This window comes from Triticum urartu, chromosome 1A (assembly GCF_056163025.1).
Source record: "Triticum urartu cultivar PI428250 chromosome 1A, HENAU_Tu73, whole genome shotgun sequence".
In the NCBI taxonomy this organism is placed as follows: domain Eukaryota; kingdom Viridiplantae; phylum Streptophyta; class Magnoliopsida; order Poales; family Poaceae; genus Triticum; species Triticum urartu.
In genome coordinates, this window is record NC_141873.1 from 531,417,884 (window position 1) to 531,435,272 (window position 17,389).

General features: G+C 44.2%; 2 protein-coding genes across 2 annotated transcripts; both read left to right on the forward strand.

Annotated features, from left to right (window-relative positions):
- The first annotated feature begins 4,808 nt into the window (after positions 1-4,808).
- Positions 4,809-11,499, forward strand: LOC125525920 (protein MLN51 homolog). The gene is made up of 10 exons (XM_048690929.2): positions 4,809-5,526; positions 7,450-7,552; positions 7,657-8,057; positions 8,149-8,777; positions 8,897-9,011; positions 9,254-9,376; positions 9,817-9,869; positions 10,018-10,063; positions 10,153-10,333; positions 11,136-11,499. The coding sequence occupies exons 1-9, from the start codon at positions 5,000-5,002 to the stop codon at positions 10,178-10,180; spliced, it is 2,025 nt and encodes a 674-aa protein (XP_048546886.2). The 5' UTR covers positions 4,809-4,999; the 3' UTR covers positions 10,181-10,333; positions 11,136-11,499.
- Positions 11,500-14,251: 2,752 nt separating this feature from the next.
- Positions 14,252-16,527, forward strand: LOC125537657 (heavy metal-associated isoprenylated plant protein 24). Its single transcript, XM_048700978.2, has 3 exons — positions 14,252-14,681; positions 14,801-14,876; positions 16,159-16,527. The coding sequence occupies exons 1-3, from the start codon at positions 14,445-14,447 to the stop codon at positions 16,290-16,292; spliced, it is 447 nt and encodes a 148-aa protein (XP_048556935.1). The 5' UTR covers positions 14,252-14,444; the 3' UTR covers positions 16,293-16,527.
- The last annotated feature ends 862 nt before the right edge of the window (positions 16,528-17,389 follow it).

Below are 17,389 nucleotides of genomic sequence, written 5' to 3' on the forward strand. Positions count from 1 at the left end.
TATACATGCATGACAAAAAAAGCGACCTACTGTGACAAACACGTATCATCACGGAAGTGTATTTTTTTGTAGTGTCAGCTCAAACACGGGATCACCCTTGGGTGGAGGAGGATGCCCTAGAATTTCAACAGGCAAGTTGTGTTTCAAAATAGGTCCCTGTTTAAAGAATAATTCATCTATTTCCCTTCTTTCATTCATAAACATATCATTTTCATGGTCTAGCAAATATTGCTCTAAGGGATCATTAGGAGGCACGTCAATAGAAGCAAGACCAATAATTTCATCTTTACTAGGCAATTCTTTATCATGGGGTTGTCTATGAAACTTAGCAAAATTAAACCCATGAGACATATCCCCTAAACCAACAGAAACAATATTCTTATTGCAGTCTATCTTAGCATTAACAATATTCAAGAAGGGTCTACCAAAAATAATGGGACAAAAGTCATCTTGTTGGGAACCAAGAACAAGAAAATCAGCAGGATATTTAACTTTTCCACACAAGACTTCAACATCTCTAACAACCCCAACGGGTGAAATAGTGTCTCTATTGGCAAGCTTAATTGTAACATCAATTTCTTCTAACTCGGCATGTGCAATATCATGCATAATTTCTTTGTATAAGGAATGAGGTATTGCACTTGCACTAGCACCCATATCACATAAGCCATGATAGCAATGATCTCCTATTTTAACATAAATAACAAGCATGCCTACAACAAGTCTATGTTTATTTTTAGTATCAGGTCTAGCAATTCTAGCAGCTTCATTACAAAAGTAAATAACATGCCCATCAATATTATCGGCCAAGAGATCTTTAACCATAGCAACACTAGGTTCAACTTTAATTTGCTCAGAGGGAGTAGGTGTTCTAGTATTGCTCTTACGAACCATAGTTGCAGCTTTAGCATGATCCTTTATTCTAACAGGGAAAGGTGGTTTCTCAATATAAGCAGTGGGAACAACATGATCATTATAAGTGATAGTTTTTTCTTCAACTTTAATAGGTGAAACTACTTTTACTTCAATGGGAGGATTATATTTAAACCACTTCTCCTTAGGGAGATCAACATGAGCAGCAAAGGATTCACAGAAAGAAGCTACTATCTCAGAGTCAAGTCCATATTTAGTGCTAAATTCACGGAAAGCATCGGTATCCATAAAAGATTTAACACAATCAAACTTGGGTGTTATACTTGACTCCTTACCTTCGTCAAGGTCCCAGTCTTCAGAGTTGCGTTTAATTCTTTCCAATAAATCCCATTTGAATTCAATAGTCTTCATCATAAAAGATCCAATACAAGAAGTATCAAGCATGGAGCGATTACTGAGAGAAAGTCGAGCATAAATTTTTTGAATAACCATTTCTTTTGAGAGCTCATGATTGGGGCATGAATACAACATTGACTTAAGCCTCCCCCAAGCTTGAGCGATGCTTTCTCCTTCGCGAGGCCAAAAATTATATATATAATTACGATCACGATGAACAAGATGCATAGGATAAAACTTCTGATGAAATTCCAATTTCAATCGGTTGTAGTTCCATGATCCCATATCATCACATAGCCTAAACCATGTCAATGCCTCTCCCTTCAAAGATAAAGGGAATACCTTCTTCTTGATAACATCCCCGGGCATACCTGCAAGCTTAAATAATCCACAAACTTCATCCACATAGATTAGGTACAAATCGGGATGCAATGTTCCATCTCCTGTAAAAGGATTAGTTAGCAGTTTCTCTATCATGACCGAAGGAATTTCAAAGTAAACATTTTCAGTAGGTTCAGTAGGTTGAGGAGCAACTCTTTTATCTACTGGTCGGGGTGAAGATACCCCGAACAAGCCCCTCAAAGGATTATGTTCCATAGTAACAAGTGACAGTAAATTTCAGCACACTATATAAATTTTTCCTTACCAAATTCCACCTACCAAAGGCGCTTCACTCCCCGGCAACGGCGCCAGAAAAGAGTCTTGATGGCCCACAAGTGTAGGGGATCTATCATAGCCTTTTTGATAAGTAAGGGTGTCGAACCCAATGAGGACCAGAAGGAAATGATAAGCGGTTTTCAGCAAGGTATTTTCTGCAAGCACTGAAATTATCGGTAACAGATAGTTTTGTGATAACGTAATTGGTAACGGGTAACAAATAGTAAAAGTAAATAAGGTGCAGCAGGATGGCCCAGTCCTTTTTGTAGCAAAGGACAAGCCTGGACAAACTCTTATATAAAGGAAAGTGCTCCCGAGTACACATGGGAATTATCGTCAAGCTAGTTTTCATCACGTTCATATGATTCACGTTCGGTACTTTGATAATTTGATATGTGGGTGGACCGGTGCTTGGGTATTGTCCTTCCTTGGACAAGCATCCCACTTATGATTAACCCCTATTGCAAGCATCCGCAACTACAACAGAAGTATTAAGGTAAACCTAACCATAGCATGAAACATATGGATCCAAATCAGTCCCTTACGAAGCAACGCATAAACTAGGGTTTAAGCTTCTGTCACTCTAGCAACCCATCATCTACTTATTACTTCCCAATGCCTTCCTCTAGGCCCAAACAATGGCGAAGTGTCATGTAGTCGACGTTCACATGACACCACTAGAGGAGAGACAACATACACCTCATCAAAATATCGAACGAATAACAAATTCACATGACTATGTACAGCAAGACTTCTCCCATGTCCTTAGGAACAAACTTAACTACTCACAAAGCATATTCATGTTCATAATCAGAGGGGTATTAATATGCATAATGGATCTGAACATATGATCTTCCACCAAGTAAACCAACTAGGATCAACTACAAGGAGTAATGAACACTACTAGCAACCCACAGGTACCAATCTGAGGCTTTGGGACAAAGATTGGATACAAGAGATGAATTAGGGTTTGAGATGAGATGGTGCTAGTGAAGATGTTGATGGAGATTGACCCCCTCCCGATGAGAGGATCGTTGGTGATGATTCCCCCCTCCCGAAGGGAAGTTTCCCCGGCAGAACAGCTCCGCCGGAGCCCTAGATTGGTTCCGCCAAGGTTCCGCCTCGTGGCGGCGGAGTTTCGTCCCGTGAGCTTGCTTATGATTTTTTCCTCAACAAAAGACTCCATATAGCCAAAGACGGGCATTAGAGGGCCACCAGGGGGCCCACGAGGCAGGGGGCGCGCCCCCCACCCTCGTGGACGGTGGGTGTCCCCCCTCTGGTACTTCTTTCGACCAGTATTATTTATATATTCTGAAATGTGCTCCTGTGAAGTTTCGGGACTTTTGGAGTTGGGCAGAATATGTCTATAATATTTGCTCCTTTTCCAGCCCAGAATTCCAGCTGTCGGCATTCTCCCTCTTCGTGTAAACCTTGTAAAATAAGAAAGAATAGGCATAAGTATTGTGACATAATGTGTAATAACAGCCCATAATGCAATAAATATCAATATAAAAGCATGATGCAAAATGGACGTATCAGTCCACGACTTAACTAACGGCGATAGGTTAAAAAAAGCCAAGTGGGCTTGGCCAGGAGGCAGGGGCTTTAATAGGCTTTCGACGACAACACATCGCACTAGGAAATGAATTGCAAGATGGGGTGCTATGAAATCAGTGTGGCCCCTCCCCGGGTAATGATGCACTATTTGAAAACGGGAAAGGAATGGCTATTACATGTCCTTGCTGGGATCTCTCTGGAAACAAGGGATAGGATCATCATGCTTATGGCATATATGGAGTTTGTGCTTAGATATTTCCCATGGCAAGCCGGTATTGTCTATGGAGTCGACTATGGATTATCTTGATAGTTACTTCAAATCTCTACATCTGGCCCAGAGGTACACAACATAAGAAATTCCCAAAGGAAAGAGGTCGCTCGAGGTGGATGTCACACCTATATCACATGCGATCCCGGGGTGCAACCACTACCCCTAGGCCTCCGACGGGTTGGGTGGCACTTTCTGTGGATGGATCGTTCTCGCCGATAGATGGTAGCGCAGCGGCTGGTATGATACTAAAGAATCACGACGGATCACTGGTTTTTCGGCACATCGTTCCTTGTTTCATGATTATAATGAAGCGTTGGAGGCTGTAATTCATGCGTTGATGCAAGGTATGACAGTGGCCATACAACATACAAACAAACCGGTGCTGGTTCAGTCCGATTCTTCCGAGGCACTATCTATCTTGTTCGAGAATGTGCTTACTCGTTCCGCACATGGAGATCTTGCTGCAGAAGTAAAACGCTGATGGAGGCCGGAGAGTTTATTTCCCAGAAGCTTAGAAGAGAGCAAAATAAGATTGCTGATCGGATAGCAAATTACTGTCGTACAGTGTTTACTACCATAGTATGGATGCATACATGTCCATCTTGTATAGATAAACTTTTGCCTTTCGAATGTAACCCCGTCGTAGTGGAAAATAAAACTCCTTTTCCCTTGGAAAAAAATCCCGACAATGTTTTCTTTTCTGACATGGCAACAACAATGTTAACTCGAGTCTCTTTCCCTTTGCGCTGTAGCTATAACAACGATCAAGATTAACCCCACCATGAGCCATAGTTGACTTCCTGCTTTATCCATCACAAACAGCTGTTGGAAAGAAAAAGAACCAACGTTTGGTCAATGCAAAAAAAAAAAACCTGACCGCACTACCCCGAAAAAAAAGCTTTATGACCGCACTGCGTACGTCAGCATCCGACAGAGCGCCCAAAACCGGCGTGCGGGCCAGCCGCGTCAGCGTCACGAACGGCTGTCGTCAGACTCCAACTCAACCGCCGCAGGATTTGGACACGGTGCGTGTCCGATGGTGTCACCAAACGGCGACAGTTTTTCCCCGTTCTTAAATCTCATCCACCCTCCCCCTCCTCCTCCCCCCGTCCACACGCAGACCAGAGACAGACGCACGCGGCCACGGGAAGCTTCTAGATTCCGTCGAATTCCGCCGCCGCCGAACCTTAATCCCCTCGCCCGGCCGCCCCGATCCGCCCCGCGGTCTCCCGGCTCGCGGCGCCAATGGCCGACAGGGAGGAGGAGAAGGCGGAGGCCGCCGTGCGGGAGGGGGAGGAGGAGCAGGGGCAGGAGCAGCAGCAGGAGGAGGAGTACGAGAGCGACCTGGACGACGCGCCCCTCCCGGCGGTGAGGCGCCGGGCCGCGGCGAGCGACGAGGAAGAGGAGGATGAGGAGGGCGAGGGCTTGCCGTTGCCGCGGAGAGGGTCCGGATCCGGCGCGGAGTCCGACGGGCAGGGCGCCGCCGAGGAGTACGGCGAGGAGTACGAGGAGGAGTATGAGGAGGAGTACGAGGAGGTGTACGAGGATTTCGAGCAGGGGCGTGGCGGGGCGGCCGCCCAGGCGGTTGCCGCGCCGAGAGAGGCGGCGGAGGGGGCCGAGGAGGGAGGGGAAGCCAAGGAGGCGGCGGCGGCGGGAGAGGAGGGGGAGGAGGGGAAGAAGGAGAGCGAGCCCTTTGCCGTGCCGACGGCGGGCGCCTTCTACATGCACGACGACCGCTTCCAGGAGTCCCGCGGCGGCCGCGGCCGCGGAAGGTACTCGCCTTTCCGTCTTCAGATTGATTACCGCTTACTTTTTGGCCATTGAATGACTCCGCGACTTAGGATGCAGCCCAATTGCTAATTAGTGGACTTAGGCTGTGTTTGCATTGCGCTCTGAATTATGAATCCTGTTTTGCTTAACCTGATTTTGCTTATGAAACCAGCATTGCGATGAATTACACCAATCCTGTTTGCCCAACTAGATTTCGTGCAGTTTACCATGTGGTTAGCCAACTTTTATCCGCTTTCGCCGCTAATTTCTACAGCGAATTGTAAAATAAGTTCGGTGCAACACAATTTGGCAACCGCAAAGTAAGCATTAGTTGCATCAAGTTTAAGCTTGTGGGGATTTATGTTTGATTAGTTTCACCCAAGTTTCCACAAAAACGTACCATGGTTACTAGTGTCGTAAATGTACAAAAAATTATCATGGTTACTAGTGTCGTAGATGTACAAAAATTTATCATGGTTACTAGTGTTGTAAGAAGAGACCAAACACTGATACCAGGAAACTACTCAAATTCCTGTCTTAGATTTGTCTAGATACGGATGTATCTAGTCACGGTTTAGTGTTAGACACATCCGTATCTAAACAAATCTAAGACAAGAATTTTGGGACGGAGGTAATAGTAATTAAAATGTGGTCTGTTGCCCTAAATACTTCCACATGAGAGTCTGATGCATGCACGGCTGTTACATATCATAGTTGTTCGTCGCATATAATAGCTGATTGTTGCATATGGAAACATGAAGACAACAAACTTTTCTATAAGTATATTTAGAATTGAATAGGGAATCTAAGGGACTTGAATTCTGGTCCTAGTCAATTAAAGTCATTCAACTAGAATTGCAGTACTGAGCTGAAACACACTTTACTAGGCTGTTCTGTACCCGAAGTCTTTCAACCAGAATTGCAGTACCAAGCTGAAACACACTTTACTAGGCTGTACCAGTAGCATTCTGTGCAAATACCACTATATATTGCCCCTGCCACCAGCGAAACCTGCAACCCCACAGGCCACAGGTTCTAACCTCCCTCTGCTGTTTATGGCACCAGTTCTGTTCATCATGGACACACTGATAATCTAATGTTGCATTATACCAGAAACAGTGATGAATACAACGGTGCAGAATTGTCAATAGAAAGTAGCAGGAAAGCATCAACCTAAAACATAATATGTGAATGCATTTAATGTATAACAGTTGAATCAAACTGGTGATGTTTTGTGCACTAGAGATTTGACAGTCAGCTTAGAAAGTACAGACCTCTCCAAATTGGCTGTAGTTTAGCTAGTGATGTCAACCAAAAGAACATGCCCAAGTGTATGCGTTACTGAATCACACAATTTCATACAACTAGTTGGTACACACATGAAATCCATGTTAACTAGTAAATTATTAAATTTATTCACTAGATCAAGATGCATACGCAAAAATAGAGGTTTTCCCATGTAGCTTTGTAAGTTTGTCTGTCGCACCTGTGTACTTACCTGGAAAGTGTGGAAGCGCCTTTTTCTTCTCTTTTGCCCTGGAGTGTGTTGTATTACTATAACTTATGTAGTCCTGGCTTCTTCAAATGAAATTGGAGGCCCTCAACCGCCCCTTCATGAAAAACATACCCCCCCCCCCCCCCCCCCGGCAAAATAAAGATAATGCAGGTACTAAGGTATTGTACAATGCTAGGTGCTTAGAAAAATATAAACCGGGTTTTTTCTGAAGCACCGGTGCCTATTTCTACAGGAGAGATGCCTAATTAAGCGTCTACCCCTGTACAAATAAACACCGGTGCTTAAGAAAAACCTGGTTTATTTCTCTAAGCACCTTGCATTGTACAAGGCCTAATGATGCTTAATCTGTATTATGATTACATTATCCAGGTTTCAACTGCTTTCTAATCTATCCATATTCTCAATTTAGGAGAACACTGAGTAATAGGAACTTGTGGAATCCTAAAGAGGAGGAAGCTTGGGTCCATGACAGATTTGATGAGATGCATCCACGTGGTTATCATAATGGCAATGTGAGTAACTGACTACTATGCTATCTTATTTTCTACTATGCATTGAACTGCTGATGCATGTTTCCTTACCAATATGCTTTTTTTTTTGTCAATTGTGCTTTCAGATGAGAAATCCAAGGGGCCGCTCTGGAGGGCGTGTTGGTGGACCTGGCGGTAGGACTCGTGGTGTTGGCCGTGGTAATTTCAGAGGCAACAGGTCTCGAGCGCATAATCATGATGGTAACCAGAACTACAGCTATGTTCCAAAGGGATCTCTAGTTTCCCTTGATAATACAAAAAATGCTGGACCAGTCCTGCGTGAGCACAGGAAGAACAGAGCTCCTAAATCGTCTCATGCTCGCAATGATGATGTTGATAACTTTGATGTGGTTCCAAAAGAATCTCACACTTATAATGACGGTTCCAGAAGTCGTAAGGCCACACCAAGCGTAATTCGTGGCAGAGGCTGTAGACGTTACCAACCACGTCGCAGTACTACTGAGATATCTTCAGAGCAAAATGATAAGTGAGTGGAAGGTTTATTTTTATTCAATCTTTGCACATTTGTTTTGATAGAGAACTAACAGCAGCATGTTTGTTTTTCAATCATATTTCAGATCACAGAAACCTGAAAATGCTTTATCAAATGCAAATTTGGGGAAACACCAACCTCAGAATTCAAATTCTCGGCCTGAGCAAGGTTTTCCTAATAAGCAATCCTTTGCATCAAACTTGAATTCAGCCTCGCCGCCATTTTACCCTTCAAGGCCGTCCCACCAGGAACAACTGATTGGTCAAAGAGGGAATGCACAACCTAGTACCACTAGTAGACCCTTCTCACCCCCCATTGGTATGGAACATGTTTCTCCAACCCCACAAAATGCCCCCCTGTTGAGAGGGAAGGCTTTCGTACCGAAGGGCACAAATATACAGTCATCTCCATCATCATCAAATACCCAATCCACACTAAGGATGCCAACCCAGATGTTGGGTGCACAATTTGGTAGTAGTGGTCGAATGCCATCTTTCACACAACCTACGCCTACAGTTTTGACTGAAGACACTGGTGTTTCTTCACCTAATGGATCAAATGAAGCTGTTACTCGATTGACGGTGAATGGGCAACCTGGTGACCAGGGAGAAGAGCGTGCTTCTTTTCCCTATGGTGGAGGTCATGTTCTCGGAGCTACAGGAGGCCTTTCACTTGGTGACAAAGGTTTCCATGGCACCCCAGCACTCTTTCCAGGTTTGTAAGTTTAACACTGTGAAATTGCAATTTAATAAAATGAGTACTTAATGATAATATATATGAAAAATAAGTAATTAATGATACTAGTAAAGTTGTAACTGTTTTCTATCATACAGTTATGCAGTTTGGAGGCCAGCATCCAGGTGTGCCTGGTGTTCCTTCAATCGGTATGGCTTTACCAGGATTTGTGTCTCAGCAACAACATGGCGTCAGCAATTCTGAGATGGCTTGGTAAGGAGTTAATTATCCTCTTTTTTTTCTGCATCTCAGTCTAGTACGATGCTGGTGCACTACTGTTGTCTGCGCCATGATGATGTTTCATAGTCATTAATATGCAATTTTGATTGGTATTACATGGCTGCATACTACTTCTGCAGACTGGCTTATCGATGTAGCATTTATTTATTTGATGAATATGGCATTCATAGTTAGCTTGTCTAATTATTTGTTTGGGCGCATCTGACTGAAATCAGGCTGCCAATATTGTCCGGTTCCGCTGGAGGTTTAGGAGCAACTTATGGCTCACCTTATTTTGCCATGGATGGAAGCTATTATTCCCGACCTTCTGAGCAGGCATCTTCTTCAGTTAATCCTAGGTATGTCGATCCAGTACTATAACATGATGCATTGCAGGGCTTTTAGAGTTCTTATATTGCAGCTGTAGTCGTACATACTTTTGAGATGAGTTACATCAGTTTAATTATGATGAGTTCATCCTCTTTTTGCATAGAACAACAGTCCTGCTAGTTTTGTGACAGGGTTAAAGCTTGACAGCAAAAGCTGCAAAGGTCACCAGCATGTTCACAACAGTGATAAACTATGCATTATTTTTTAAGCAACTTAGTTGGCCTTAGGACTTGTATTATGTCAATTTACCCCACCAATGTGTCTGCTTGCTTTGTCTTCGAATAGTACTGAGTACTGACTGACCAGTCGGATCTCATTATATATTAAACTTTTTCTCTGTCACTATCAAACTTCATTGAATGAAACAAGGATGAATAATTCTGGTTTTCTGTTATTTGCTGCTCTACAGAGAACCTAGTGCAAGTAATGCGCCGTCTCAGTTGAAGCCCCCACAAATAACAGGTAAAACAGCTTGGTTCCCTTTTCAATATCGTATCTCTACCTTGTTATTTTACCTGTGTTTAATTTCAGATATTTTATTAGAAGTTTCTGCTCTCTTTTGTGATCCTAGAAAACTAGGAATGTTTTGACACATTTGCCCCTTTTGCAGAAGTTGTAAATGATGAGCCTAGTCAACGCCAAAATAAACCTCGCCGGTATTGTTAAAAAAACATATCCATTCCGTCCACTGTATGCTTTCTCATAATAGCACCATGTGTTGATATCATGTCATGTCTTGTTACAGATACTCGCAGATGAACCTTGGCCAGTGACCATAGGATGATGTTAACAAGCACTTCATGAGCTTTGGGTCTTTGCAAGATTTGGGCAAGACTTGTTATCTCAACAAGGTCTTACTGAGTAGCTGAAGCACTTCAGTGTCTGCTCTGTGCACTTTGGGTTATTTAGTATCCAAAAGATGTCAGGTACTCCCTCCGTTCCTAAATATTTGTCTTTATAGACATTTCAAATGACTACTACATACGGATGTATGTAGACATATTTTAGAGTGTAGATTCACTCATTTTGCTCCGTATGTAGTCACTTGTTGAAATGCCTAGAAAGACAAGTATTTAGGAACGGAGGGAGTACATGTGTACAATACATGGTGCATGCCAGCCATTTTTGTTCCCTTCCATTTTATGTTTGTTTATATGAACTGGTGATGACCTGTGCTACTGCCCTTTCAGCTGAGCCTTGAGATTATGAAAATTATTTGCCTGTCATTGGTTACAGGGTCCACTAGGTGTGCCGATAGATGTAGGTTCTCCTGGTCGTATTCCATATCTTTTTATTGGTCTACGCTTTAGAAGTTAAATTAGGAAGCCTGTTGACAATTTGGTCCCGGCAATTAGCCATGTTGATTCTCACTTTTTTGGGCTTCATTGTAACGTTTTTTAAGCTATTCCTACAAAAGGAGGCACTTGAATCTTAGAGATAACTTGAACCTTTTTTTAGAGCAACTGTACATTTGAGACTGTATTTCTAAATCCTGGGCAATTTTGTCCTTTGCCCCTTAAATCTACGTTCTCTTATTCATATAGAAATAATTGAACCTTGTGATATCGCTCTAAACTGGTTCATGAGTACATTGCATTATGTGTACAAGCAGATGTTTATATCTTTCTTGTAGCCTTGAACTGGAAGATGCGGTTAGCGATATATATTGCCCACATGGACATTACACTGCTCATGATTGTTAACAAACCTTACACTGCTCCTTTGCAGGTTGACTGTTGAAGCTGTCCGTATCACTATAATCACTCGCAGTGATTATTCTGATGGGTCGCTGCCAGCGGTTCTGTTGCTCTATCACGTAAGACTGCCGATGGCGGGAGGCGAGATTCTTGGGGTCGTGTTTGGTTGGGGAACGAAGTGTAATAGAATGGTCATGGTTCCACGCCGCTGGAACAGGTTGGTTCCGTTCGTGTGCTTGGGTCAGTGTTTGGTTTGAGAGATGGATTTGGTTGGGCTCACCTCGTGTAGAAATGGTGAGATTACCTCGTATGCATATGTGTACACTATATGAACAAATCATTACTCTGTATTTTAGCAACATCTTATTCGAGCTCTCGGTGACATTTCAATTGTATCTACCTACAGCATCAACAATTTAACTACAGAAACGACACCATGAACTCTTGCCAAGCATTATCCCCTGTGCATGTAGCAAAGGTTGCCGATGTAGAGTACGTGGACGCATGGTCCAAGAAAGTAAATGCAAAGCATAGATTCTACACTCTCAGTCCTGCCTTTACAGTTAGGCATTTATTCCACCACCAGCTGATGGTACACTGTAAACCACTGTCTTCCCTGAGAGTGAGAGGAATTACTATCGAGCACCCAATCCATGCTACTCCTATGCGGAAAATCCCGTGCCGTATCTCCGTGCAGTGCACCAATTCGGTCGTATCCAATATGCTGATCCGCCTGCACCAACCCTCACTCATGCAGGCATCCTTGTATCGAGTAGGGCGTTTCGGTGCCCAGGCTCGTCTGCACCCGGTTAGAATTTTTTTGTAAAAAAATCAAAACAAATTCAAAAAATTTCAATTTTTTTGTGCGGTAGATAACTTGATGCGTGAGGCCTGCTCCAAATTTCAAGTCATTTGGACATCTGAGGAGCTCTCAGCAAAAAAGACAAATCGAGCCAAAACAGTACATAAATAATAGATCCCTAATTTGTCTTTTTTGCTAAGAGCTCCTCAGATGTTCAAATGATGTGAAAATTGGAGCGGACCTCACGCACCGAATTATGTACCGCACAAATATTTTTGGAAGATTTTTTTGGATTTTTCTTGTATTTGTTTTATTTTTTTGTCAGTATGGGTGCAGATGAGCTCAGTTGCAAAAATGGATTTTCGGTATCCTTATCTTTTATCTTCTAGTTTCACACACCAAAAAGAAAAATACAACTGCTCCCTCCGTCCCATAATATATACTCTGAGTAGACAGCAAGTTGTCTTGCTTTCGAAACTGTAGAAACATGCAGCTCAGAATCTTTGCAAGGCTAGCTAGCTATGGGACAATCATCCAGTGAGCGAGCCATCCATTGGCAGCGAGATTTTACTATTTTATTGCTCTTTGGAGCAAATGATTAAGCTTTTCTCCCATGACATTGGCATCTAGCACACCCGTGCATGCATCTTCCCAATATTGCATCGCCAGATAGGCCGCTATAGGCTATGATCGATTGATTACTGTACACCACATGCTCTCTTTTGAGAGGTGTGATTCCACTGTTGGTGTCACTACTCAGTACATACTCACTAGTGCTTGCCGTGCACATTGTCACATGGAGAGCCCGGCAACTTGTCCCCCTATTTACACGAGACAAAACCGGAAGAACATTTCACATGTAGCACATTCTTGGGTAATCTTCGCGGCACGAGGACGTCCGGGTCTCTTGGCCGGGGCATGGTGGTGGTGGCTGCCTTCTCCACCGAAGGCGGTTGGTCAGGCTGGTAGTGACGGATTTTGAATCCCACTATTAGCACCGGCGGCGAGTTTGGGAGACATAGTCGCCGGTGAAAACCGAGCCGACTCGGCGATGGCGGCGTCTACGTTGTTATCTTGATGAAGGCATCGTCAAGCAACTATCGTCAACCTGCTCGTGCCACTCCGGGAGAAATCCTAAGATCATCGGATCGGACGATGGCGGCGCTGCGGTGTCGTGTTCCCTATTGGGGGCGTTGTTTGTGGAGCGGCGCCGGATGGAAGAGGCATGAGTGGTGTTGCGTGCCTTCTCTCGCGTCGACAGCGGCGGGTCTCGGCGGCATGGAGCAGCGGGGTCTCGGCGCTGGACGTGGCGTGGTGGCCTCACGCAGGGCGGTGGCACTGTCTGGCGCCATGGTGGCATTGACAGCTGACCTGACAGGGTCTTTGCGTCAGTACCCGCTCTGAAGATGGTTAGGTGAATGACGGCGGCGGTAGCCTCGGTGAGTGCGCCGAACCGGTGTGTAACCCATTCCCAGCATGTGGCTGGGATGGGGCGTCCGGCATTAGATGTTAGACTTTGGGGCGATGTCGGTTTGGTATTAGGCTCGGACATTCGGCACCCCTGCATCAAGGGGATAGGAGTAGCGACAGGTGTCGCCTAGATGGTGGCTTCAAGCTTACTGATGTAATGCTTTATAAGGTCTCTGATAATAATTAATAAAATGACTGCATGCATCGCCCAGATGCAGAGGCCGGGGATAATCTTTTTTTCAAAAAAAAAACACATCCTTGGGTGGATCAAGTGCAAACCTCATCAACAAACGGGCAGTGAAATACAATGATCCTTAGGATGGAATGACAAAATAGTATATACTCCCTCTGTCCCAAAATAGTATGTACTTTACAAGGAGTACTAAAGTTGAGACACTTATTTTAAGACGGCGAGAGACGGGAGTACGAGATTTGTACCAACCGAAACTTTAAAATGTTTGACCAAGCTATTAACAAAACAGTATGAACATTCGTTCACAACAACGAATATGTATATGATACGATATGTGAAAATATATTCAATGAAGAATCTAATGATATTGATTTGCTATTGTAGATATCAATAAGTTTTTTTTTCTATAAACCTGGTCGAAGTTTACACAGTTCACTTCAGACAAAGCTAACACGCAAAGCGAATAAAAACGGCGGGGGGCTAAAAAACTAAAACTTTGGCGGGTAATTAACAGCCGGCCGGCCGGCGGCCATGGTCCGCATGTAACGTGCCGAGATATATATTAATTGGCAGCGCCGCGCACCCAGCGAGCACGTACACATGCACGGTAGGTCTAATACTATTCCTATCTAGGAGTAGCCGGCCGGCCGGCCCCAACGTACCAGCCTCGCCGATCGACCCCCTCCCTCCCATCCCATGACAGTCAGTACACTTGTACCGTATCCATCATTGATCATGGACATTACTCGATAGATCTTAGCCGATCCCAGCCGATCTTGACGCCAGAGCCCTGCACCGCAGCCGGCTGCCCTTTTTAACCAGCGGCTCCGGCCACTCTCTCCCAGGTGAGCGTGAGAGTGGCACGGGCGAGCTGAATGGCGATGAGGCGGCGGCTGTGGCGCATGGGCGGCAGGGTGCTCAACTGCTTCGCCGCGTGCGTGGGCGCCGGGGCCGGCGCCGGCTGCGGCTGCCTTTGCGCGCGGGTGCTGGGGGATGAGGTGGAGGAGCGGAAGGCCCTGGTGAGCGGGAGCAGCCAGGTGGTGAGGCTCAGCGACCTCATCGTCGAGCGCACGTCGTCGTCAAGGACGCTGGGCTTCCATCTGCAGCCCAAGGTATGCACTATGCAGCATGATTCATCCATGCATCTTCTACCTTCTCCGATATGCTCCTTCTTCTTCTCTTGGTCTCGAGTTTTTTTTGACATGTTTGTTGGTGTGGTGAGTGTGCGTAGACGGTGGAGCTGAGGGTGTCCATGCACTGCTACGGCTGCGCCAAGAAAGTTCACAAGCACATCTCAAAGATGGAAGGTAACACCAACACCAACTCTTACATCATGATGATCCTTCCTTCCTTCCCTCATTTAGGGCAAAGTTACTCTGTTTATGTAAGGCAAAAGGTTGACAAGAGTTGGGGGTTGAAAAACAGAGTGCTCTGTTGAAAAATAGTTACATTTTTTTTTGCGAGGGGTGGCGTTTGCATTAACTCCACCGCGTTTTGTGCATCTACGTTAGGCTGGTCATAGTGGAGAGTAACTTAGACTAGTGTCATATGCATGACACTAGTCTAAGTTACCACCTTTATAGTGCAAAATAATATAATAGTAGTGTCATAGTTGGCTTCATTTATTAGTTTGTAGACTCAATTCTCTCTTGAAAAACGCTATGTTACAGTAACATATTATGTTACTCTAAACACATCTCTCCTCATTAAATACATGCCACATAAGCAAACTTGTCTTAGACTGCGCTATATTACTAAGTTACTCCCACTATGACCAGCCTTATTGCCACTGCCATGTAGTCCACTTTGGATCTTGATTATCGGCCGCAGGTGTCGTTCCGTTGGGCGACAGGGGTGGCCTCAGGCTTGCCTTTCGCCACATGCGTGTGCTGCTGCGATGGCCCGAATCATGCGCCATGGAAGATGCCTCATGTTTTCTTTTTACCTTTTCTTTACCCGTCCTTGTTACAAAATCTTTGTTCTTTTCATGTGCTTTTTACCAGTAAAAAAATGAAAATTATCAATTGTTGCAGAGTTGCTCGCACAAGCAGCAAAAACTCTGTAAATATTCATCAGCTCCAGGTCTTTCATTTTCAGTTTGTTCTACTATCCGAATTGGCAGAGCGTGCGTGCACGTGTAAACGAGCTGAACCAACCAACAACCTTTCCGCGCATGACGGAAATTTGTAGTCCACGGAACAAAAAGGTGCAAAGCTTTCTCAAAGTGAATGATTGGCAACAGGAAAACGATTTTTTCCCTAATAAAAACAGAAGCAACATGTATCAGGGCATCTTTTTTTACTATCATGGGAAATTTGTTGCACACGTCCACCTAGTTTGCTGCAGCTCTGCTGCCCTCTCACCACCAAGGTCACTTTCAGAACAGTTTTTTTTTTCCTTTTCAAAAAAGTTGGGTAGAGAAGGGGGAAAACAGAATCAAGTTTCCTTTTTGAATACAAATGCGGAAATCACGTAACACTGGCAGTTTTCTGCTGTTGTTGGTTTTGATCCTCCATTTTTTTCTTGGCAAGGTTTATGGTGTGCGCTTTGGCTTGTTATAAAATTTAGAGCATGCTGTTTGTGCTGCAGGGGTGACGTGGTTCGAGGTGGATCTGGAGCACAAGAAGGTGGTGGTGACTGGCGATGTGACGCCGCTGGAAGTGCTGCAGAGTGTCTCCAAGGTCAAGCTCGCCCAGCTCTGGATGCCACCCCAACCATGCTAATGTACGGGCTGGTCGATCGCTGTGTGATATGCAGCGACAGGAGACCATTTTCTCCAATGACCAACCCTCTATTTCCCTGGCATCCCTTCTCATATTAGCTTGTTCTTTTCTTCAAAACCTATGTATTCTCCAATCACAAAGGAGTAAGCTTCGGCCGCGTGCATCGTTTTCAGGATGCAAAGGCCGGGAGTTGACACCAACATTTGTTGTGAGGATCGGTATTTTGTCAAGTATATATATGTTCCTAGTCAACAAAGGAGAAATGCGGTCACCGATATAACCTTCAACGAAAGAGAAGGTTCGTTAGGCCATTACCAGTTGACCAGAACAATAAATGGCCACTCGCCAGTAACAACTTCGGCGACCTCTGCATACTTCAACCACCGTCTTATCATTTGTTATCTTCTACCGGGTTTCCATTTTTTTAAGGAGAGCTCCCTCTATGATTTCATTTAACTGAAACCATGTTGTGTTACAAACGACAGCTAAAGCATACAATCTAAAAAGGAACGATGCATGAACTGCAACTCCTGGGTTTTCACATCTCAGACCTTAAGACATAACTGTTCACAGAAGGTAACTAGGCAGTTCACCGAAGACTAAACAATAAAGCAGCTACGACATATAGGCTATATTACAATGATCAACAAGTACCCAAAGAGCATAGTGGAGTACAAAGCAGCAACTCATTAGGATAGACAGAGTAGGGAAAAAGAAAATAGAAGCTTCAGCTCGCCATGATTCTGTTGCCCCCCATCCTCCAGTCATGCACCAGTTTGAAGACTTCACTTGCCATCATTTTGAACATTTGTACTCCCCACCTCATAGTTTCTTGTTTTAGGTTTTTTTTCTACAAAATCATCCAATCATTAAGCTACTGAGCAATCATATCAACAGGTTTGCGTAACTACATATGTGTTTATGATGAGTTGTGTTGATTTTGAGTGAGTTAAGGTGAGGAATACACGTCACTTACTTATGGGGATGGATTGCACATTCGTATGCAGATTGCAGATTGAACCATGAAAAAACCAGCATGTACAAATTTCCTTGCAAATAATACTATTCTATTCTACTAAGTGTCGAGTATGAACACT